Raw genomic sequence first — 23,983 nt, 5'->3', positions numbered from 1 at the left:
CTTGGGATTCATTCAAGGATGCCATCAAGAAGTAGTATTACCCTGTCGGAAGCTATGAGGATCAATACATAAAGTGGACCACACTGCGGCAGGGGAGGGACCAAGACATGCCGGAGTTTACCAATATTTTCCATACCCTTCGCACAAAGTTTGGATATCAAGGATTCGGAGTAGCATTTGGTACTCAAATACCACGGTTGCCTGCACAAGTACATCCAGGAAGAAATAGAATTCCTAAACATCCCCTCGCTCGGCACGGCATACCGATATGCCGTCAAGGTCGAGCAAAAGTTTAAACAGAAGAAGCGGTACTTTGAATCTACGAATCCAAAGCAAGGGAAAGATGCCCCCAAACCGCAGAACAAAGGGCAAAGACAAGGCAAGACAGCCCAAGACAACCTGCCAAAGCTGCAAGCAAAGAACTGCGCCATGAAGCCGAAAAAGGACACGGGAAAGTGGTGTGAGTTCCATAAAAGCTCCACTCACAACACAAGTGAGTGTCGGGCCAAGCAATCATTGGTGGCCGAGCTAAAGGTTTCAAAATCAAGTGCATGTTCCGACTCTAAGTCAGAACCCGACAAGGAGAATGACAAAGGGAAGCAGATTATTGATGCAGAGCCCAACGACACCGGTGCCACCACGAAGATACAGAAGGAGGAACCCGAAGATCCAAAGGAGGAGGAGCGTCTCTTCCACTCCCAGATGTGGGTAAAGGACTCCCTGCTACAGTTCATTGTCGACAGCAGGAGCCAAAAGAACCTCATTTCGGCAGAGGTCGTGAAGCGGTTGGGCTTACCGACCACAGCACATCCACAACCGTACACCATCGGGTGGCTTCACCAAGGACGGAATGTTCGCGTGAGCCAGCAGTGTCGCCTTCCATACAACATCAAGCCCTTCACGGATGAGGTATTGTGTGACATTGCTCCCCTTGAAGTTTGTGATGTATTACTAGGACAACCATACTTATGGAAGCGACATGTTGTGTATGAATCAAGGCCCCGTGGTGTTATTGTTACTTTGGGAAATAAGTTGTACAGGATAGCAGAGGTAGCACCACCTACCGCCATCTTTTTGGTTACTACAAAACAATGCAGTAAGCTCATTTCCAAAACCGGGAAATTTGTTTTCCTGATGATACGCCCTCAAGGAAAGAAGAAGACGGTGGCCACAACCTCCAGAAAAGGCCCCTCCGCATGACAACTACAAATGGACAAGGTCGTGGAGGAGTACGAGGACATCTTCACCACCCCCGCAGGGGTTCCTCTGCACTGTCAGGTCAAGCACTCCATCGATCTGACCCAAGGTACGCCGCTACCCAATGGACCAATCTATCAGCGCTCCGTTCTGGAGAACAATGAAATCAAGAGGCAGATTCAGGAGTTCCTGCAGAAAGGTCACATCCGTCCAAGTTCATCGCCCTGTGGGAGCCCGATCGTGTTGGTACAGAAGAAGGATGGGACTTGGAGACTCTGTATTGACTATCGGGCTCTGAACAAGATCACTTTCTGTAATAGGTACGTGATCCCGCGGATAGATGATCTCTTGGACCAACTGAAGGGGGCAAAATATTTCAGCAAGATCGATCTGAAGTCAGGATAACACCAGGTACCAATCGAACCCTCCGATGTGTGGAAGACCGCCTTCAAAGCCAAGGAGGGCCTTTTCGAATGGTTGGTTATGCTTTTCGGATTGACAAATGCTCCTGCAACCTTCATGAGGCTAGTGGATGACATCTTGTGCCCATTCACCAACTCATTTGTAGTGGTATACTTGGATGACATCCTGATCTTCAACCAGAGTTGGGAAGAGCACCTCCACCACATCCGACAGGTTCTCCAAACACTGTGGCAACACAAGTTATGTGCCAATTTGGAGAAATGCACTTTTGGCATGACCCAAGTTCAATATCTGGGATACATTATTGATGAACAAGGGGTGCACGTGGATCCAGCCAAGATCCAAGTCATTCGGGATTGGCCATCTCCAACCACTCTGACAGAGTTCCGCAGCTTTCCAGGTCTTGCCAACTTCTACCGCAGGTTTGTGTTGGGATTTTCTCATATCACTTGGCCCTTGAGTCAAGTCACCAAGGGAGGAGCAAAAGCAAAATTCTTTTGGTCTGAATCTCAACAGAAGGCATTCACAGAGTTGAAAGATCCCCTCTGCACGGCACCAGTGCTCGCATTACCAGACTTGCAATAACCATTTGAGGTCGAGACAGATGCCTCTGACTATGCTATTGGGGCAGTCCTTACTCAACACGGGCATCCAGTGGCATATCACAGTGAGACACAGTCCGGAAGTATCCCACTTATGACAAAAAGATGTATTCCATTATGCAGGCCTGCCGACAATGGAAGCATTACATTTTGGGGAAGGAAACGGTCATCCACACAGACCACGAACCCCAGAGTTCATACAGACCCAAGGGAAATTGCAGAATGATCGCCATCAGAAGTGGTCCACATACCTGCAACAGTTCCATTTGAATATCAAGTATAAAAAGGGCAACACCAACAATGTTGCAGATTGCCTCAGTCAACCACCGATCATGGCGTTAACCACCGTGCTCAACTCTTGTGGGCACGAGACTTCTAATTGGCCACTTCTCTACAAAAGCAACCCAGAATTCGGCCGCACATACCAGACACTCTTGGAGGGTCAGCATGTTCCAGATTTTCACCTCCAGGATGCCCTGTTATGCCACTTGGGTCACCTTTGTGTTCCTTCAAGTGAGCGTGCCAAGATGATTTGGGAAGCACACTACAATCGGGCTGCTGGGCATTTCGGGGTCGAGAAAACAGTGGCAGTGCTGCAGAAGTATTTCTATTGGCCAAATCTTTGACAGGATGTCGGAAAGTACATCAGATCATGCACTGCCTACGCCATTGCCAAACCGACCATCAAGAACCAAGGCCTCTATACCCCGCTGCATACCCCTAATCGACCTTGGGAATCCATCTCCATGGATTACATGTCAAGCCTTCCTTCCACTAAGCATGGAAACGACTGTGTTTTTGTGGTCGTCAATAGGTTCTCGAAGATGGCCATTATGGCAACCTACAAGAAGAATATCACAACAGAAGCCACTGCTAAACTCTTCTTTGAACAAGTGTGGGTACACTTTGGGATCCCACAGTCTATCATCTCAGATCGGGACAGCAGGTTCCTCAGTACATTTTGGTCCAATCTCTGGTCAATGCTAGACACCAAACTCACTAAGTCCACAACCTTCCATCCTCATACTGATGGCTAGACAGAGGTTGTCAACAGGATGATCGTACACATTCTGCGCATGTACAACTCAAAGCATCCATGCACATGGGACGAGAGCCTCCCCTATGTTCAGCACAGCTACAACCGAGCTCTTCACAGCTCAACTGGCCATAGCCCTTTCCAGGTGGGCTTGGGATTCCAACCACTATCTCCCATTGATGTGGCCATGCCATTTGCAGCTACTCAGGCAAATTCGGCTCATGTCCAGTCCGAAACAGATAAGGGAACCAGCTTCATTGAGCACATCCAACATATTCGCCAGCAGGTCCATGACATTCTGGAGAAATCAAATGCCAAGCACAAGCAGCGACATGATCAACATCGGGTGCCACACAAGTTTCAGGTGGGCGACAAAGTCTGGTTGCATTTGCAAAAGGAACGCCTTACCGGAGCCTATCGGAAACTGCGACCACTTCGATATAGTCATTACACCATTACCAAGGTTGTGGGAGACAATGCATTTGAGCTCAGCGTTCCCCCATTCCTTGGCCTGCACCCAGTGTTCAATGTGGATCGCCTTCGGCCATACTTTCCACCATTACTAGACACACCCGACATTGCAAAACAGCTCACACCCACAAAGTTAAATCCAGATTGATGGAACAAGCTGCAACTAATCGGATCATGGACACACAGATCAAGCACACTCGCCAACAGAATATCCAACTGTATCGAGTTGTCAAAGCAGGCCAACTCCTTCACCAGGGCCAGTGGCTCACCAGGGACCAAGTTCAGCAGAAGTTTCCTCATCTCATGGAGGAACTCAACGCAATGGGGACCATTGCTTCCTAAGGGGGGAGGAATGATCCAGGTGCATATTGGTGGCCACTTGCCAAGTCCACTTAGACCCCCACCATTGTTTCTTTCAGCTTTTCAGTTTCCTTAATTGTAGCACAGTTTACTATTTTTAGCAGTTTTTCGGGTCCTGAACTTCCAAAGCTGTTTTGAGGCCCTAAACGATGTTTTTTGGGAAAACATGGGTCCATGGACCCATGTTGTTCTTCCCAAAGTTGTAGTTCTCGGATAGATCTTTCTAACAAGATATTGTGCGCGTCAAACGGAGATCATATGCCAAAGTTACGACCCTAGGAAGTTGATGTGCCAATTTACCCAAACGGGGCCCACAGTTTGGCATTTCATCTTTCTAGGGTTAGGTTTTTGGATGTTTAGGGTTTTCCATTGTTTCTCGACAATAAATAGGCCTTCGAGCCTCATTGTAACACAGTTCAGAGGCATGTAGCCGCCACATCTCTTCTCAGAGATAAGCTACCATCGCCCTAGCTGGTTTATTTCCATTATTGTTTGTAAGCATATTTCAGTATTTTGCATTAATGAAATGAAGTATTATTTCCCCTACATCTTTGTGTTTATGGTTATCTTTGTAATTTGTTGCGTTCTTGTTTAAATCCGGATCGTCGAGTCATTCCAGATGCAGAGAGAGCAGCTCATATTTTTTCGTTGAGCAAATCTCTAGCTGGATGCAGTGGTTTTTACAGCAGTTGGCTAGAGCAGGGCCAGCGTTGGGGTGGAAGAGAGAACACACACAGAGGAAAAATTTTCCTCGAGAAACTTCTAGTCTCAAGAAGTTTGATTTTTCCTTGCAGATCGGCAGTCATTGTGAGCAGATCTTCTCACTCCAGAAGGGAGTGCTAATAGTAGAGCAGCGACTGAGCAAAAGGAAAGAGGAAGTTTTTGACAGTTCGTTGAGATGGCCACTACTGGGCTTCATGATCAAGACAGGTTGGATGGAGCTTACAACTACATCATCTGGAAGGCAAGGATGTCCTTCCTTCTAGATGAATATGGCCTGAAAGCCTATATTGATGCAATGGTGGCAATTTCCATGGATGCAGATCAGTTGAAAGAGTACAAGAAGGAGATGGCGCGGGCGAAGCGGTTGATCCTAGACAGAGTCGGGATCATATAGTCTTGCATATAGCTAGCAAAGATACTGCCAAGCAAATGTGGGATGATCTCGCCACGCTATATCAAGGTACTTTTGAGTAGCGAAGATGTACCTCAAGGAGAAGTTGAGGCTCATCCGGATGCATAAGGGGGAAGGCATAGACCCCTTCCTCACCAGGATTCAGGAGGTATGGGACCAATTGTCAGTTGTTGGGGCAGTGCCTCAACCTACAGAGCTTGTTAGATTAGCACTCAATAGTGTCTCCGAGGACTGGCAAGTCTTTGTCCAAAGCATATTGGGCAGAGACAAGTTACCAGAGTGGGACAAGATGTGGGTTGACTTGCAACAGGAGGAATTAAGGCGAGCTCTTCTAAAGAGCTCCATCAATGGCAGCAGCAGGCAGACGGAAGCAGGTGAAGGAGGAGGAGAATGTGGCCCTCGCATCAAAGGGTCCCAGTCAGGGACAAATGGAGCAGAGAAAGAAGAAGAAGGACCTGTCAAAGGTCAAGTGCTTCAAGTGTGGTGAGCTCGATCACTACAGTACCCAGTGTCCTCTCAAAAAGGACAAGGTGGAGAAGCAGGACCAGCAGGCAGCTTCAGAAGAGATAGATAAGATTTCCTCCAGGCTGGAGGAAGACTTAGCTATGTTTGTCGATATACCTCCAGGAGTGAGGTGGGGTGACTTGGTGTTGTAGCCCCAACGTGCTACAGATGGGCAGGATCCTTGAGGAGCCCACCTCATCGATCATTACCAAGCTACGGGGGCCCACAGTATTCAGTAGCAGAATAAATCAGTGTCAGTTGATGCAGTCAGTACCAGAGTGACATTTGCAGACTAGTAGCAGCCAGATTCTAGGAAGCGCAGTGCAGAGTTGGCAGCAGTGTAGATGGCACAGTGTAGAGTTAGCAGCAGTGTAGATTCTTCAGTGACAGTGCATATGCCAGTAGCAGTCAAAGACTCGGGAGACAGACGCATCATACTGATCACAATTGATTCAGTATTTTGGATGCTTTTCAGTTGCAGATGTTCCAGTTGCAGCAGCAACGGATGAGAGGGAGTTGCAGTACAGATGCAGTGTTGCCAACAGTACAGCAGGGTCAATAGCAGCACAAATGCAGTGTATATCAAAGTTGCACAGTAGTTGATGGGCAGCAGCAGCCAAACATCAACAGCGTGACAGGAGATGATGCAAAGACAGTGTTGTCGCAGGGTGTGTAGCACTAGAACACATTCCTTGCTAAGAGGGAGTGTTAGTGTTTGTAGCATCGTTTCTGGAAATTCGGCCTAGAAATGACTTAATTAGATTATTAACTAGTTTTTAAATATTTCCTAAGTCTAAACTTAGGGAATATGGTTAATTAATCAGTATTAATTAGGTCAAGGCGAGAATCATCTAGAAACTCACATGGATCGACCATAGATGATCCTAGCCATCGATTATGTTTTAATATTGGTCGGTGGTGCTCCAACAGACGAATATAAGAGGAGATCGATGTGGTGATGGACAAATCACTTGAGACACTTGAGAAGTTCGATTTCTTGGTAGATCAATTTCCAGAGTAGCAGCAATCAGTTGCCAGAGAGACAGCTAGAGATCAAAGCAGTGTGAGAAAGGCAGAGACAGTGAGGCTAGAGGAGGCATTCCAAATCCAGCGAGTGCATTTGCAAAGAGGCAGAAGAGCCACAGAGAGGCTGACGCTGGGGTAGCGCAGCAGCCTCCAAAGGCAAGATCGATTTGCTGAGAAGGAGAGACGTCTTCAGTTCCAGAGGCCGGGAAGGAGTCCCAGAATGTCGGAGAAGCATCATTCCAGTCGGCAGAAGGCAGAACGACTTCATCAAACACCAATCTAAGGCTAGATATCCAACAGGCTGCGCAGAGGTTGACACAAAGGGTCAGAGGGCCGAATTTCTGAAGGCAAGTCATGCCAAGAATTTGCCTGTGAGGTGAGGAAAATTCCTCACTAGATTTTTGCCAGTATTTTACTCTGTAGGATTGCCAAATTTAGGCATCCAGTTGTACTCAGATTTCTCACTGCTAGAGATCGAAGAAGTGTGAGAGAGGCAAAGACAGTGAGGCTTGAGGAGGCATTCCAGATCCAGCGAGTGCATTTGCAGAGAGGCAGAAGAGCCACAGAGAGGCTGACACTGGGGTATCGCAGCAACTTCCAAAGGCAAGATCGATTTGCTGAGAGTGAGAGACATCTTTAGTTCCAGAGGCCAGGAAGGAGTCCCAGAATGCCGAAGAAGCATCTTTCCAATCAATAGAAGGCAAAACGACTTCATCGAAGACCAATCTGAGGCTAGACATCTAGCAGGCTGCGCAGAGGTTGACCCAGAGGGTCAAAGGGCCGAATTTCTGAAGGCAAAGTCATACCAAGAGTTTGCCTGTGGGGTGAGGAAAATTCCTCACTAGATTTTTTCCAGTATTTTACTCTGTATGATTGCCAAATTTCAGGGAAATTCCTCACTAGATCTTTTTCCAGTATTTTACTCTATATGATTGCCAAATTTCGGCATCCAGTTGTACTCAGATTTCTCACTGCTGCATAATAATAAAACCCTCAGTTGTTGCACCAGTTTTCCCAAGTTGGGTTTTTCTGGGGACTTTTGTCTAAAAATAATTGTGTTATTTTAATGTGTGCTAGCATTTCTCAGCTTCCAGCATTTTATTTTCTTCTGCAATATTTTATTTGTGAAGGTTGCAGTGTGATTTATTCAGTATTTGCCATAGCAAACAGCAAATAAATTGTTAAATAAAATTAACAATTAGGATAATAATTTCCAATTGCTGCAATAGGGTTCCGTATTGGAATTTTCACAACAGAGAGTCAAAAAGAAAAGGTCGAAATTTATCTCCAGGAGGCTGCACAGAGCCTCAAGAAAGAAGTTCGATTTGGCTGAAGGGAAGGATATTTTCAGTTCCAATTGCCGAGAAGATTTTCCAAAGTACCAAAGAAGCATTTTCCCAGTCAGCAACTCACAGAACGACTTGATTGGCAGCAATGTTGGGTTGAGCATCTGAGGGTCTGCGCAAGGGTGACGTAGGGCCTATGCAGAGGGTTTGGACGGCTAGCTTTTCAGAGGCATTCAAGTGTCGGAATTGCTTGGAGTGAGGGTAAAATCCCTCAGTATATTTTTGCCATATTTCTCTGGATAGAATCACCAGTTTGGCGACATTTTATTGTACTCACAATTTTTGCTACAGATAATAATATAAACCCTCAACTACTGCAACCGGTTTTACCACATTGGGTTTTTTTCCAAGGACTCTTTGTCCAAAATAACGGTGTCATAATTTTTTTGTGTGTGCTAGCATTTCCTAGTTCTTGTTTTTGCTTTCGCAGTATTTAAATTGGTGAAGAAATTGTAGTGTGAATATTTCCTTATTTTCTCGTAAACAAAATAAACTGCATAATTAAATTTACAGTTAGGAGAAATATTTCCAATTGTTGCATTTCAAAGAATTTTCACATAAAGTACTTTTTATGAGTCGTGTACCTTCTATTTTAATTTATTAAAGTCAAGTGTATTAAAGTGACTTTATGTGTAAAGTACTAAGCTCACTTTATGTTATTAAAATGACTTTGATACTTTAAAAGTCACTTTATGAGAGAAAAAATGACCATGTTATTAAGACATTAAAAGGTACTAGGAAGTGTTTTAAGTGAGGGGGGTCAACATGAGAAAGGGGTCAAGTAGGGGACTTGATCTCAACCATTGTTCTCATGGGCTGAGTTTTAATCTCATCCCTTGATCATTAGGTTTAGGGTTCTCCTCACTAAACGAAGACAAAAGGAAAAAGGAAAAGATAATTCCTCATTATTCTTCTCAAGGGAAAAGAGGAGAGCGTATGAGACAAGAGGAGGACAAGTTTCAGAGGTAGGAGGTTGTAGTGTTCTAGGGCAATTTTGTTGTACTACGGTTTTCACAAGAGACTTTTAATACACAGTTAATTCAAAAAGTTAACCAGTGGTGCACAAAACAGAGAAATATGTCACAGTATCTTCAAACTGTTAATATAACCAAAATAATGTATTTGTCCTTGCTAACAACAATTCACAAATTAAACCAACACAATTTGTTCAATACTCCACAATGTCGCATGCTCATACCATAATTCTTGTTAATTCTAATACCATTCTACACAAGTAAAAGCACTGATCTCTGTTACAGCTACGAACTAACAAATAATTGTTTACTCCACTATTGTTTTAGAACACGAACTGTCTCTAGCAATTTTGAATTGTCTGCTACAGGTTTGGATCCATTGTCGGGGAGACTAGGAAGGCGTTGACATGGTGGCAAAAAATTCTACACCTACCGCACTTGTTATCAAGCTCTGTTGGTACCAGAAAACCCTAACGCACTGTAAATTTGAGCCTTTGATTGCCTTGATGACTACAGAGATGTCGTCCTTGAAACGATCAAATCACAAAATACATGTTCGGATTGGATGGCTTTTGGAACTCAGCCTGGTCTGATTCAATAATTCAATGGCTTTCAAAACCGCACTGAAGCCAGGTCCTGTCTTTAGGTCTTCCACAATCTCGACTACTTCAGAGACCACTTTTCTAGCTGTATTCCTTAACCCTACCCAGATCAAGAGTTTAGGACCTTCGTTGACTGTAATTCAGATCCTATACCCAAATCAGAATGTTGAGTCCTTGGAAAGATTCGCTGACTATCGTGCCCGAACAAGACATTGACCCAATAAACTCGTTGTCTTCAAAAGATAACCTCGTGCCCAAAACAGAGAGCGGAAGAGGTCTCCACTACCCTTTTTCAAAGGGTTTCCTGAGTTAAAACGTACCACAGTATTTCGCTGCCCAAAAATAGAGATCAATCTATAAAGAATTCGCTATCCTTAGCCAAGAATCAAGAACCATCCAGATTCCATTCCTTTCCCAAAATCGAACTACTGTGCCCAGTGCAAAATGAAGAAAATAGAAAATTGTCAACTAGGGTGGAATCTTTCACCACTGAAATTGACAAAGAAAAACAGGGGTCTTAAAACCCTCAAAGCCTCAGACGCAAAGAAAAACAGAGATAATAATCCAATCCAATGATGATCCCTAATAAATTCACCCCTCTATTTATAGTTTTCCTAGAGGGGTCTCTTCTTCTAAAGTGATTGAGTAAACGTTACTCCAAGCCCCAATTTTGGGTTTCTTCGCCCAGCTGCCCCAAAACTTGCCCAATAGTGGGAATTTTGGGGGTTTTTCCTTTTATGAAGGACTATAGCCTACGGGGATCAATAGACTACTTCGTCCTTGGTTGACTAATTTCTCAGGAACATTACAGTCCCCCTCCTGACATTGCTTGTCCTCAAGCAATGACAAATCCTGTTGTTGCCCACTTCATTTCCCTTCTTTGATGTACTAGAGGCATTTTCTGATATCTTCCATATATTGGTATTTTGACTTCTACAATTTGATGACTTTTTGATGATTATTAATTCCTTCTCTAATGGATAAAGAAGGGGATTTCCTTCTTGCCCCTACTGCCTTTATTTTTGCAACTTCAGTTTCATCTTTATTCATGGGAAGAGCATGAATCAAGGGTGGCAGAAAGGAATCAATAAAACTCTTTTATCCCTCTACTAGTGTTTTTATAACAGAAACTGCAAAGCTTGCCATTGAATTAGTTGTGCTAGTCTCAACTGAAATCTGATGAGCAGTAACCATTGTAAGATGTTTCTGAAACAGTTCCACTTGTCCCCTATCATACCTTTGAGTTTTATGGCTATCTAATCCATCACTAATATCTTAAACCAATGTAGTCAATGCTTTTAGTATTCTCAAAATCGCTTCTCCAGCCGTGGAGTGTGAACTTAATCCCAACATCTCAGTGTTTGTTAGAGTTATTAGTTCACACACAGCAGCATCACTTAAACCACCAGCGAATTTTATTGGTTCAGAAATCAAGTGTTTACTATGAAGAGATGTCATACTGGCCAGCTTCTTCAGAATTTCTGCTGCAAGTGGATACACCTTATCTGACAATCCCTCTTTTGCTAGAAGTTTACATATGTTTTGTAACTCTGGCTCAGAAAGATGTGAAAAGATGTCATGTGGATGTGTAGCCTTGTTGACACCATAAATAGAAGCCTCAGAAACACCATTTGTTTAAGTTTCCTCATCACTCTGGTGCATCTCAGTCTCAGGTCTGGTTGTAGAACATTCATCCCTTTCAGTATTTAAAGCCACGTTAGACATCATTTCAGGCATAGCTTGAGTTTCTTTCCCCATATTCAAAACATCCTCTCCATATGAAGATTGCGATTCAGCCTTGAGTTCAATATTCTTGAGAACCACATTGAGAAGATCCATAACCTGCTCCAAGTGACTACTGCTACGTAAGACACGTGGCTCATTAAGAAGTTTTAGAAGCACAACCAGAGGTATTTTCTCCTTTCCGTGAGAAGCTCTTTTTTTCAAGTAACTTTTCTTTCCCTTTAGCTTTCTTCAACTCTAAAATTGTCCTACATGATGACTCCAGTGTTGAACATGGTTCCATATAAACTAGAAGATTTGCAACAGATTAACGATTTGTCGCAACTCGCTAAGTATGTCAAAATTTCCAGTACTTGACGAGAAACAAGAGGTGGAAATCCATTTGATAATCGTGACCAAGTATAAACTACATTCCATTGACAACCATAGAGCCTCTGAGATGTAGCCTCATCTGAATATTCTACTAATACCTCAGTTCTGGCCTCACCATATCTAGCAAAAGTTGAATTAGACATGTTTGTGTAGCACTGTGTCCACAAAGATTTAAAAGGACCTTCTGTAAAAATTATTTATCTAATGGCTCCACATGATCATTAAGGAGATACTTGAGCAAGAGCATTGCTAGCTGTAAAAACTCTGCCCTTAAGGGCTCACTGTATTATGTGCTTACCTTTTCAGATGGATCAAGCATCTTTTCAACAGTAGTTTTTATAATTTACGGATCAACAACATGCCCATTTTGACCATTTTGAGAGGCATGGATCAACATAGGAAGAACCAAAATTTGCATAGCAATGACTACTTCATCATGAGTCAATTTCTTGAACCAAAATAAATTCGGAAAGTGCACCAGAAGTGCCTTCTTTATTTGAGGATTGTATCCTTCTTTATCATGCCTTAGATACTTGACAAGCCTCTGGCTTTCTTTCACCTGTTCCAAGCTGAGTTTTTGTGCATGACATCATAGTTTTATAGTATATATAATTATCAATATTTAATTTTATTAAATAAATAAATTACCTTTTTAAACTAGCCTTACTTTTTTTTTAATTATTTTTTTAAATTATATATATATTCGATTATTAATAAATAAATTATTAAAAAATAATAATAATAATAATAAAATAAAAAATAAAAAATTAATTAATTAATATCTTTCTCTACCTATGATTAATATATATATATATAATTTTAATAATAATTATTAAATTAATTTAAATAAATAAATAAATTGTCTTTTTAATCTAACCATTAAAATTATTTGACTTATTATCCTAACTTTTACCTTAATAACCTAATTTTATAACATTTATTATATAATATATATATATATATATATATATATATATATATATATATATATATAATTGTTAATAAATAATTTAAATAAATAAATAATTACATCTTTAACCTTAAAATTATTTTATTTTTATTTTAATTAATTTCCATAAAAATAAACTAACCATTATTGAATAAAAATACTCGTCAACCTAATATTATGATTTTAATTAAAATATATATATATATATGTATATGTATAATACCAATATTAATTATTAAATAATTTGAATAAATAAATAAATTTTCTTTTTAAAACCAACCATTGAAATTATTAATCCTAACTTTTAATAACCTAATATTATAATTTTATTATATATTAATTTTTATAAATAAATTCTTTTTTAAAACCAACCATTTTAACTAATTTAACTTATTTCCATAGAAAAATAATAATAATATTAAATTAATAAATAATAATTTGACCTGGCTCCTAAGGTCAATATTAGCTGTTAGTCAATCTAGCTGTTGGAGACTCTGCTCAGAGTATTTATCATGCTAAGCTGGATCTGTTTCTTGAACTTGTCCTCACGATGACGATGAAGCACACTAGTTGGTTCGAAACGCGTCGACAAATGTATGTCTACATGTGATTTACGCCGAAGTTTTTCTTGCAAATATGCGGTCTTGTACAGGACAATTATTGTACAGCCAATCTGGTATTAAATTAACGGTAACCAAAGTTGACACCGGTGAAATTCTTTGGAAATAGGCATCTGGCGTCTGGCTCACGGTAGATTGTACTCGAACAAAATTATTCGTTATTGTTGAGACTGAAGTATCACCGCTGCTTGTTACAGATGGTATCCCAGCTGAATTCCTAGCATCATCAGGCTTCTGCGGAAATGCATGAGCCATTATCTTATCTAGTGACCTGGCAAGTTCCTTTCTTATGGGTTGCCCAGCTTCTGACCTGATAATATCCATGAATCTTGTAAAATGTTCTGGCTCATTTACTCCCGTATCTTCAGAAATAAATTTTACCTCTGCTTGTCGTTTCACCCCTGTAGGACCAGTGTATGCATCCTCTATGGACAGATCCTCAATGATGTCACTCTCATCATCACCAACTCCTGAATCTTCTGTAGTTATGTCATGACTTTCATAATTTTTATCTTGTGTCCCTGCTTCATCATTGTTTGCACCCTACTTTGCTTTGAGCTCCATTGTATCCTGGACAGATGCCCCAGTGCCATATGTTTCTTTTGGAATTTCAGGTTGACAATCCCGATCAACCACATCTTCACCCTCGCCTGTCTTCCCCATGGCTGACTCAATATTTGCCTCTTGATCATTATCACCATTCTCATTACCTTGTGTAAAAGCATCTCTTCTACAAGGTTGCGATAATACGTCTGGTGTTGTACCCACATTATTAGAAATGCCTTTCATTTCCTTTACACTGTTGTTGTTTACTGGGTGACATGGCATTGCATCCTTTGTAAGCAGTTTATTTTCTGAGGGCATCCCATCATCAATTTTAATGCCCCTTATACTAAGCTCATCACCTATTGACCGATTATCTGATTCAAATGCTTCAGTCACAAGGCCTATTGTCCTAAGATTGTCCATCTTTTTAGGGGGAGACAGCCATGTCCACGTTTTTCCTTTCGATTCAGTTTTTCTTATACTTTGTTTAGCAAGCTGAAGCCTCTGATCAGCATTGAAAGTCATGGTTGTGGCAGTCATTATATTTTGCTGACTCGGTTGCCCAAGGGTATCCTGCCCAAAAACTGGAATTGATACGTCGTCTAAACCACCAAAACCAGCTGGTTGTGCCTGACCAAAATTTACAAAAGAAAATACACCGTGTGTCTGGGCAGGATTTGGTGATCGAAGGCCATTGAACAGGGAAGGAGTTGATTGCGCAAGGCTTGCTGGCTTACTCTCTGATAACAGTGTTGGTGTGCTGCTAGAGAACAGGTTGCTTTCAAAAACAACAGTGTTTTGGCCAAATTTTGGTGTTGAAGATTGAATCATCCCAAGCGACTGAGTGCTTCTAAGGAGCATGCTCTTATCACTAGGTTTGGAGAATTGATCCCTTTTATTCTTTGCCTCCAACTTCTCCAATTCCTCAAAAACCCTTCTGCTCCAATATTGCAAATCTTTCATCGTTTCTGCTTGCTGCTCTTGTAGTTTCCTCCAAGACTCTGCATCCTCCTCGCCCGAAATTGTTCCCAATTGTTCCATCTTCCAACACCATCCAGGCTAGCAGGATTTCTGCTCTGATAGCACTGTAGTGTTCTAGAGTAAATTTTTTGTACTAGGATTTTCACAAGAGACTTTTAATACACAGTTAATTCAAACAGTTAACCAGTGGTGCACAAAACAGAGCAACATGTCACAGTATCTTCAAACTGTTAATACAATTCACCTATTAAACTAGAGCAACAATTCACCTATTAAACTAACACAATTTGTTCAATACTCCACAATGCGACATGCTCATACCATAACTCTTGTTAATTCTATTACAATTCTACACAAGTAAAAACACCGATCTCTGTTACAGCTACGAACTAACAAAACTAGTTTACTCTGCTACTGTTTTAGAACCCCAACTGTCTCTAGCACTTTTGAACTATCTACTACAGGTTTGGATCCGCTAACAGAGAGACTAGGAAGATGTTGATGTGGTGGCCAAATTTCTACAGCTACAGCCTACCGCACTTGTTATCAAGCTCTGTTGATAACAGAAAACCATAACGGACTGTAAATTTGAGACTTCGGCTGCCTTGATGACTGCAGAGATGTCGTCCTTGAAATGATCTGATCACAAAAGAAATGTTCGAATTGGATGGCTTCTGGAACTCGGCCCAATTTGATTCAATATTTCGATGGCTTTCAGAACCAATCTGAACCAGGTCCTATCTTTCGGTCTTCCACAGTCTCGGCTATTTCAGAGACCACTTTTCCAGTTGTATTCCTTAGCCCTACCCAGATCAAGAGTTTAGGACCTCCGTTGTCTGTAATTCAGATCCTGTGCCCAAATCAGAACGTTGAGTCCTTGCAAAGATTCGATGATTATCGTGCTCGGACAAGACGTTGACCCAATAAACTCACTGTCTTCAAAAGATAACCTCGTGCCCAAAACAGAGAGCAGAAGAGGTTTCCGTTACCTTTTTTCAAAGGGTTTCCTAAGTCAAAACGTACCACAGTATTTTGCTGCCCAAAAATAGAGATCGATCTATAAAGAATTCATTGTCCTCAGCCAAGAATCAAGAACCATCCAGATTTCATTCCTTTCCCAAAATCGAACTCTTGTGCCCAGTGTAGAATGAATAAAATAAAAAATTGTCAACTAGGGTGGAATCTTTCACCACCGAAATTGACAAAGAAAAACAGGGGTTTTTAAAACCTCACAGCCTCAGGCTCAAAGAAAAACAGAGATAATAATCCAATCCAATGATGATCCCAAATGAATTCATCCCTCTCATATTTATAGATTTCCTAGAGGGGTCTCTTCATCTAAAGTGGTTGAGTAAACTTTACTCCAAGACCCAATTTTGGGTTTCTTCACCCAGCTACCCCAAAACTTGCCCAATAGTGGGAATTTTGGGGTTTTTTCCCTTTTATGGAGGACTATAGCCTACGGGGAGAGATAGGCTACTTCGTCCTTGGTTGACTAATTTCTCAGGAACATTACAGAGGCAGGCTGTGTTTTGCATGGATAGCTTGATGGAAGCTAGAGTATGCAAGAGGAGAGCAGCACGTATTCTTCTCTAAAGGAAATGAGGAGAGCGTAGGGCAGAGAAGCAGCAAGGGAAGCTTAAGCCAGCCAAGGAAGCTTGAGGCTGCCAAAAGAGGAGGAAGAGAGATTTGTGTTTAACCTTACAGCAAAGAGCAAGGCCTAAGACCAGCAGTTCCAATCTCCTTGAGGGTCGAGTTTAAGCCAAGGAGAAGGGTTCGAAAATTTAGGAGACAGTGTGCCATCTTCAGCACATGAATCGAGGGCTTCTAGAGGGTTGAACAAGCAAGTTCCAAGTCTGAAATTCAGCGTACAGGCAGCAGAAAAAATACTCCTTCAGTCAGCCAAACGTAAGCCTAGAATTTCGGGTCTGTACAGTGAATTTCTAAGGTCTGTTTCTAGGGCCTGTTCTGTGTGTATTTTGGGTTTGTTCTGAGTGTAATCAGCAAGTTTCATGGGCCTGTGTTTTAACAGTGCTTTAGTGCATGGTTTAAGGGAGGAGTAAGTTGCTTCAGAAGTGTGTATTTCCAGCTGAAGTTGGTAACTGTTCTGTGGGTCATTTCCAGCTTTGAATGAGCAGTGAAAGAGGCTGAAAATTTAACTGAAGGAGAGCACACTGTGGGAGTAAAATATCAGTCCAAAACTCAGTTAAAGGAGACCTCTGAAAATTCAAGGGAAGAGATAAGTTGTATCTCGTGTATTTTCTGTTGTAAGAAATTTCTCTAGAAGCTAAATAAAATCCTCCTTCAGTACTGGTATTCCCCTTCTGGGTTTTTCCAGGGTCTAGTTGACCAAAAACAATTGTGTACTTGTGTCTATTTAATGTGTGTGTGCTTGCTCATAAAATTTCCTTCATCAGTTGTGCGAAAGACTAAATGGTAGAGGCAGCCAATGTTTCAAATAAATTGTATTTAAAAGTTTTATATCAGACCTGGGAGTTTGGGACTGTGGGTACTTAAGCAATAAAATTTGAAGCTGTGAGGGCTGTCACCTTGTCAAATTTTTTCTACACAATTGAGGGCAATGCTCCAAAATCTGGAGATCATACGGCAAGTTGCAGCACAAACAATTTGCATGGTGTACCTCCTCCATAAGCTGGGATTCGGGAAGGTGTCAGGCACTGGTAATGGGAAGCTTCCCGAGAAGCGGACAAAATTCCAGCAGTTCCACCGTCCACCTTCATTTCATATCATGGTTATAAAATAAGAAATTTGATTTATGTTTGTCCAGAAACTATCACTATGTAGAGTCTATGGTCTCTTCTACTGTTTTTCATAGAAGAAAATGTCTGTATGAATAACAACTTTAAGTTTAATAGCAGATATACATTTTGCAGAACTCTAAAGCACGGCAAAGGGCTAAAGACTGTTAATCAGGGCCGAAATCAGAAATACAATGCGGATACAAAATCAGAAAATATGCATGTACACCTTTTTGGCAAATTCAATCTCAGGGCAGTGCCAGATTTTCAAACCCATAAATGTTTAATTGTGCATGTATTCATATATATATTAGGATCTACATACCTTTATAAAGAAAAAGAAAAAAATTGGATTCAAAAACTGAATAGAGCTATTGAGTATATCATTACCAACTAGATGTGAAAATTGAACATTCCAAATTTTAAAAATAAATCAAAAATTGAGCATACCCAAAAGTAGTGAGCTGTGCAAGGAAGAATGGGTACTCCTTTAATGGCACGAGGGCCAATTTGTACAGCACTGTGTTGGCCACAGCCAAACCCACTGTAAGGGCAGCTGCAATGACGGTTTTCAAATTCTTCCGTGAATATGATAAAGAACCATCATCAATCCTGGCACTGCTGGCTCTGGTAACCACCACAATTTGTCCTACTCCGAGGCTTCCACCTTCTCTTCTTTGCCATCTGTAGTTAGGACACTGTACAGGAGACCTACAACCCTCAGGTTTAATGAAGTTGTGGGATGTTGCCGTATCATGATGCATCAATGTAGAACTTCTGAGAGAAGCAACTGGAGATATTCTGTAATTATAATTGTAATTGTGATGGTAGAGTGCAACCCTCAGGTTTAATGAAGTTGTGGGATGTTGCCGTATCATGATGCATCAATGTAGAACTTCTGAGAGAAGCAACTGGAGATATTCTGTAATTATAATTGTAATTGTGATGGTTGAGTGTTGGAACTGAAGGGAGCCCAACTTTTATTGAGAGTGCCATCACTGTATCCACTTACGGGCGCTATCCAAACACCATGGTTTTATATAGACTAACGATATTTGAGGAAACCACTGGTAATACTGCCTGATAGAAGGAAACCGTGATAATGAAAAAAGAACGTAAATTAATAAAAAGTCAACCATCATAAAGGTGGTGATGATGGTGGTGAGGATGATGAAGAAGAAATTAATAAAAAGTCAACCATCATAAAGGTGGTGGTGGTGGTGGTGATGATGATGATGATGATGGAAATCGTGATAATGAAAAATTGGGCAAATATTGAACGTAAATTAATAAAAAATCAACAATCATAAAGGTGGTGATCATGATGATGATGATGGGGTCCACTGAGACCAAATTGGTCTATCGGGCCTATAATTTTCTTAGTTTTTAATTATCTGGCTCCTCATCTTTCTTGGCGAGATTGGTGTTGTAGCTTTCTTTTTTTTCTCTACGGTCTTCCAACTTCCTTTATCTTGCATCTCCTTCATCTCTTCTCGTTCTTGGGACATTGGTGTCTTCCCTTCGCGATCTATTGTGTTCGTCTTTTTGAAGATAGTCGAAGAAGAAGTTTGGTTTAGGAGATCTGCTTCACTGTTAAATGAAGATTTATTTTGTGCGGTATTCAAATCCTCATAAGTGTTGATTTGTTGGGTGGGACTTTCTCCCTGCTTGTCTTGAGAGTTGTTTCTTTCTTGCCCGATTTCTTGTGATTTAGAGTTTTCTCTAGAGTATTCTTCTTTGATCACAGAGTAGTGTTTTTTTGTGCTCCTTCCCACCATGTAGATCTGTGGTGGTTTTTTCTAGCAGAATTTTTCTGAGAGGCTTTTGGGCAATTTTTGGCTAGATGGCATGTTTCAAAGCAGGATCGACATCTGAAAATGACACTTTCATAATCGAGTTTCTGGTTCCACACATAGTCTTTACTTGTTAGATTTATTTCTGCTGGGAATCCGGTATAAAATTATTTTTAAATATTAAAAAAAAAATAATAATGATAACTCATATTATTCAAGTTTAATTTAACTTATCAATTTATATAATGATAAAATTAAAATTATTTTTAAATATAAAAAAAATAATAATAATGATAACTCATATTATTCAAGTTTAATTTAACTTATCAATTTATATAATGATAAAATTAATGTAATTATATGTAAGTGTAAAATCGTACAAATTTATTTCTCTGGAAAAAATAAAAATTATGATTATAAGTGAGTATAAAATTATTTTTAAATATGGAATAGTATAAATATAGAAAAAGATGATATAATTATTAATATTTATATATATAATTTATTTTAATTTTTAATTAAAAATAAATTTATTTTTATGAATATTTTATTATTTTAGTAATTTTAATTGTGATGAGTTATAGGTAATAGTTAATTATAATTATTATTATAGAAATAAAATATTAAAAATTTTAAATTATTCCTTATTTTTATTATAAATTAATCATTATTTTTATTGTAAATTAATAATTATATTATAATAATTTTTTTACTTAAAATATTATGAAATATTAAAAAATAATATTATATTATAAATAAAATATATATTAAAATATATATAATTTATTTTAATTTTTAATTAAAAATAAATTTATTTTTATGAATATTTTATTATTTTAGTAATTTTAATTGTGATGAGTTATAGGTAATAGTTAATTATAATTATTATCATAGAAATAAAATATTAAAAATTTTAAATTATTCCTTATTTTTATTATAAATTAATCATTATTTTTATTGTAAATTAATAATTATATTATAATAATTTTTTTACTTAAAATATTATGAAATATTAAAAAATAATATTATATTATAAATAAAATATATATTAAATATATAATATTTATATAAAAAAAATGAAAATCAAAAATAATATATATATATATATATATATATATATATATATATATATTACAATTAAGGAAAAATATAAAATTAAAATAACTGAAATGAAATAAGTAAAAACCAAAGTATTTTTTTTAATAAGATCGGTTATCATATTTCATTCCAAAAAACCAAGCTAGCGATCGAGGTATAATGCTTCACATAAACAAGAGTTTACCTCTGAACTATAGCCTCACTGCATACTATTGCTTCCTATTACATATTGAGGTCAAAAGCCAACATAACCCACTACTCTAATTCCATAAACTTTTACAAATTGGGATAATAGCAATCTAAATTTGCATTTCATGTGTTTTTCTGCAGTGATGGTGAGTTGTTGGAGGCCACCCTTATTAACCCTTGTTAATTGAATGTTTTTTCTGCGTGCATGGAGGCATCGATGCGACTGTTGGAGCTTGAGGACTTCGTTGTCTTCTTCTCCTGGAGACAGAGTCGATTTTCCAGAACTCTGACTTTTTGTTCGATGTGGGCGCAACGTTGGTATGTTTTTGTGAGCGCATCTCTGAGTGATGCTATCACTGCAAACAAGTACACATGCTCTGCTTTTTTTCTTTCATTCCATTTGATCCGGATTTAAACATGAACGCAACAAATTACAAATATAACCATAAATACAAAGATGTGGCAGAAACAACACTTCATTTCATTAATCTCAAATACTGAAATATGCTTACAAACATAATGGAAATAAGACTAGCTTGGGCGATGGTAGCTTATCTCTATGAAGAGATGTGGCAACTACATGCCTCTAAACTATGTTACAATGAGGCTTGAAGACCTATTTATTATTGAGAAACAATGGAAAACCCTAAACATCCAAAAACCTAACCTTGGGAAATGAAATGTCAAACTATGGGCCCCATTGGGGTAAGTTGATACATCAACTTCCCGGGGTCGTAACTTTGGCATATGATCTTTGTTTGACGCACACAGTACCTTGTTAGAAAGAACTATGGGAGGATTACAACTGCTGATAGTGAATACCGAGTTGAAAACTCGTATTTGCCACTAGTGGTTTTCTCAAAAAACAGTGGTTTTCCCAAAAAACGTCGTTTAGGTCTTCAAAACGGCTCCGAAAGTTCACGACCCGAAAAACTTCCAAAAATAGTAAATTATGCTACAATTAAGGAAATTGAAAAACTGAAAGAAACAATGGTGAGGGTCTAAGTGGAATAGGCAAGTGGCCACCAATATCCACCTAGATCATTCCTCCCCTCTTAAGAAGCAATGGTCCCCATTGCATTGAGTGTTGGAAATAATACTAAGAGGGGGGGGTGAATCAGTATTATTAATTTATTTCCAATAAACCATCCAGACTTATGCTTTAAAGTATTCTTCTGATATTGATAATTAACTTGTATATCAGAACCATATAATAATGAATCAAGAACAGTAAAAACAGATAGTCACACAAAGGAACACCAGATATAAGGTGGAAACCCAATGTGGGTGAAAACCACCTACTGCAATATGTCTCTATCTTCTTTCAAATAGAATTTCTTTTACAATGATTTTGTACTGGTGCAGTCCGTTACTAGTACGCAGGCTGCAACCTGCAGAGAGCTACAACTCTCTCTCGTTCTCCAGTCTCTCCTGGAAGGGAGCTACAACCCCCTACTTCGTTCAAGGACCACGTTTCATTAATTTTCAGACTGGATCCAAGAAGATAAAATGGTCATCAAGTACAAACAAATCTTCAGAATTACCCAAACAGCAGATCTATCAGAATCACTCAAGGGCCAACCCAAGCACCAGATCCATATACATGACAGTTATCACCCGATATAGACAACAGAGGCTGATATCAAGACCCAAACAGAGGATTTACATACTGCTGCACACCCGAAGGCTAAACAAGAAAAAACTTAATATTGTGCACTTAGAACCCTTTAGTAAACAGCAGAAGCGGCTAGAGCATATATAAGAAATGATTGCAGCTTTGTTAAAAAGAACCTATGGGTGACCGCTCCCACATCACCTCCTGAATAGCGATTCTCCACACCCGAAGAGACTTCTGTCTTTTGCGTGTCTGCGGCTGCACAGTTTCCTTAAGCGGATCCCCTTTTTCTTTATATAATCATGCTTTTGATAATACCATGAATCAAAACCAGAGGATCCGAAAACCTGAGGCGCCACTGTTTTGACCAATCTCTTAAGAATAGGCTTAAGCGGGAAAAACCATGAAAATGGTCCCAAAACCACAAATGCGGACTTTTAACATAATGCATCCACACTAATAATATATCGGGTCCGCTCTCATCGCTAACAATACATGCCCGACGTCTGATCCGATGGATCGGATGCGATATGCCCCATTAACTAGCCTTTATTAATATATTGGGTCCGCTCTCATCGCTATCGGCGATTTGAAGTGGGAGGCTTATGGGCGAACACCGCGGATGCGATTTAATATGAAATGCTTTTAATTCCTTCATCGGGTCCGACCCCTCTTATCGCAATCGGAGGATTCACCAAAGTCACATAGCCGGATGCGATATTATTATAAGCCATGTTTGATGCCACCATCGGGTCCGACCGCAATCGGAGGTTTCAACGAAGTCCGACGCGCATATATGCCGAATTGCGGATGCGATATTATTATAAGCCAGAGTTAATGCCACCATCGGGTCCATTGCAATATGCTTCCAGGTTACACAGCCGAAACCCCAATGCGTCGATATGCCGAAACATATATATAATTGTTATGCGATATGCCGAAACTTCGATGCCGCAATGATATTATTCATGTAACCGCCGAAAAGGGGATATAATGCATATATATGGGTTTTACGCACCCAACCAACTCCCGACAATATAAATGCATGCATATATGGGTTTTAATAAGCCCGATAGCTCCCGATAGTGATAATGCATACATATATGGGTTTTAAGCGCCCAAACATCTCCCGATAACACTAATACATGCATATGAGGCCTGATCACTCCCGATAAGCTCTTTATATATGAGAAAGAGCCTCTATTGCTCTGATAAGCTCTCAATGGCTCAAAAGTTCCAATAAGCATATGTAAATGGCCCCTCTTCTCTCCTTTTGGCTCTTCTTGTCCCCATCAAGAGAAATGTCTGTCTGTGAGAGGGTTGCCATCAAGTTCAACACATGTCCATAATGCCATAATGCCAACAATCTCCCCCTTTGGACTTGATGGCAACAACACCGACCAAAAAGCACAAAAAGCACTCTCCCCCTTTGACATCAAGGGCAAAGGGCGGATATCTGCATCTCCTGACTATTTCTCCCCCTGAGAGCTTGCTCCTCCTGATTTCTCCCCCTGAGGACCTGTTCCGCCTGATTATGAACCGGATGCTGAAAGCGATATCAACTTCAGATTTTTCGGGTAACCATTCCACTCCACAGCTACTGGCTACTTATAATACAGAGACCGCCCTGTTTTCCCTTCTG

At 39.9% G+C, this 23,983-nt stretch overlaps 1 protein-coding gene across 3 annotated transcripts in view; it reads right to left on the bottom strand.

The window, feature by feature from the left end:
• The window catches only part of LOC149243640 (protein CLT2, chloroplastic-like), a 128,078-nt gene extending 109,603 nt beyond the window's left edge, over positions 1–18,475 (bottom strand). For 2 of the 3 annotated variants that reach the window (XM_089374594.1, XM_089374593.1), the window contains exon 1: positions 18,097–18,475. In XM_089374594.1, coding sequence (XP_089230720.1) covers positions 18,097–18,410 — 314 coding nt within the window. In that variant the 5' untranslated portion in view covers positions 18,411–18,475. Of the gene's footprint in view, positions 1–17,436; positions 17,623–18,096 lie in introns of all 3 variants that reach the window. The other variant, XM_089374595.1, reaches the window with a different exon arrangement.
• Positions 18,476–23,983: the final 5,508 nt, after the last annotated feature.

This window comes from Pinus tabuliformis, chromosome 8 (genome assembly GCF_031772625.1).
Source record: "Pinus tabuliformis cultivar Carrire ecotype Pingquan chromosome 8, CPIR1, whole genome shotgun sequence".
Lineage (NCBI taxonomy): Eukaryota > Viridiplantae > Streptophyta > Pinopsida > Pinales > Pinaceae > Pinus > Pinus tabuliformis.
This window is presented reverse-complemented; position numbering and strand designations above follow the sequence as displayed.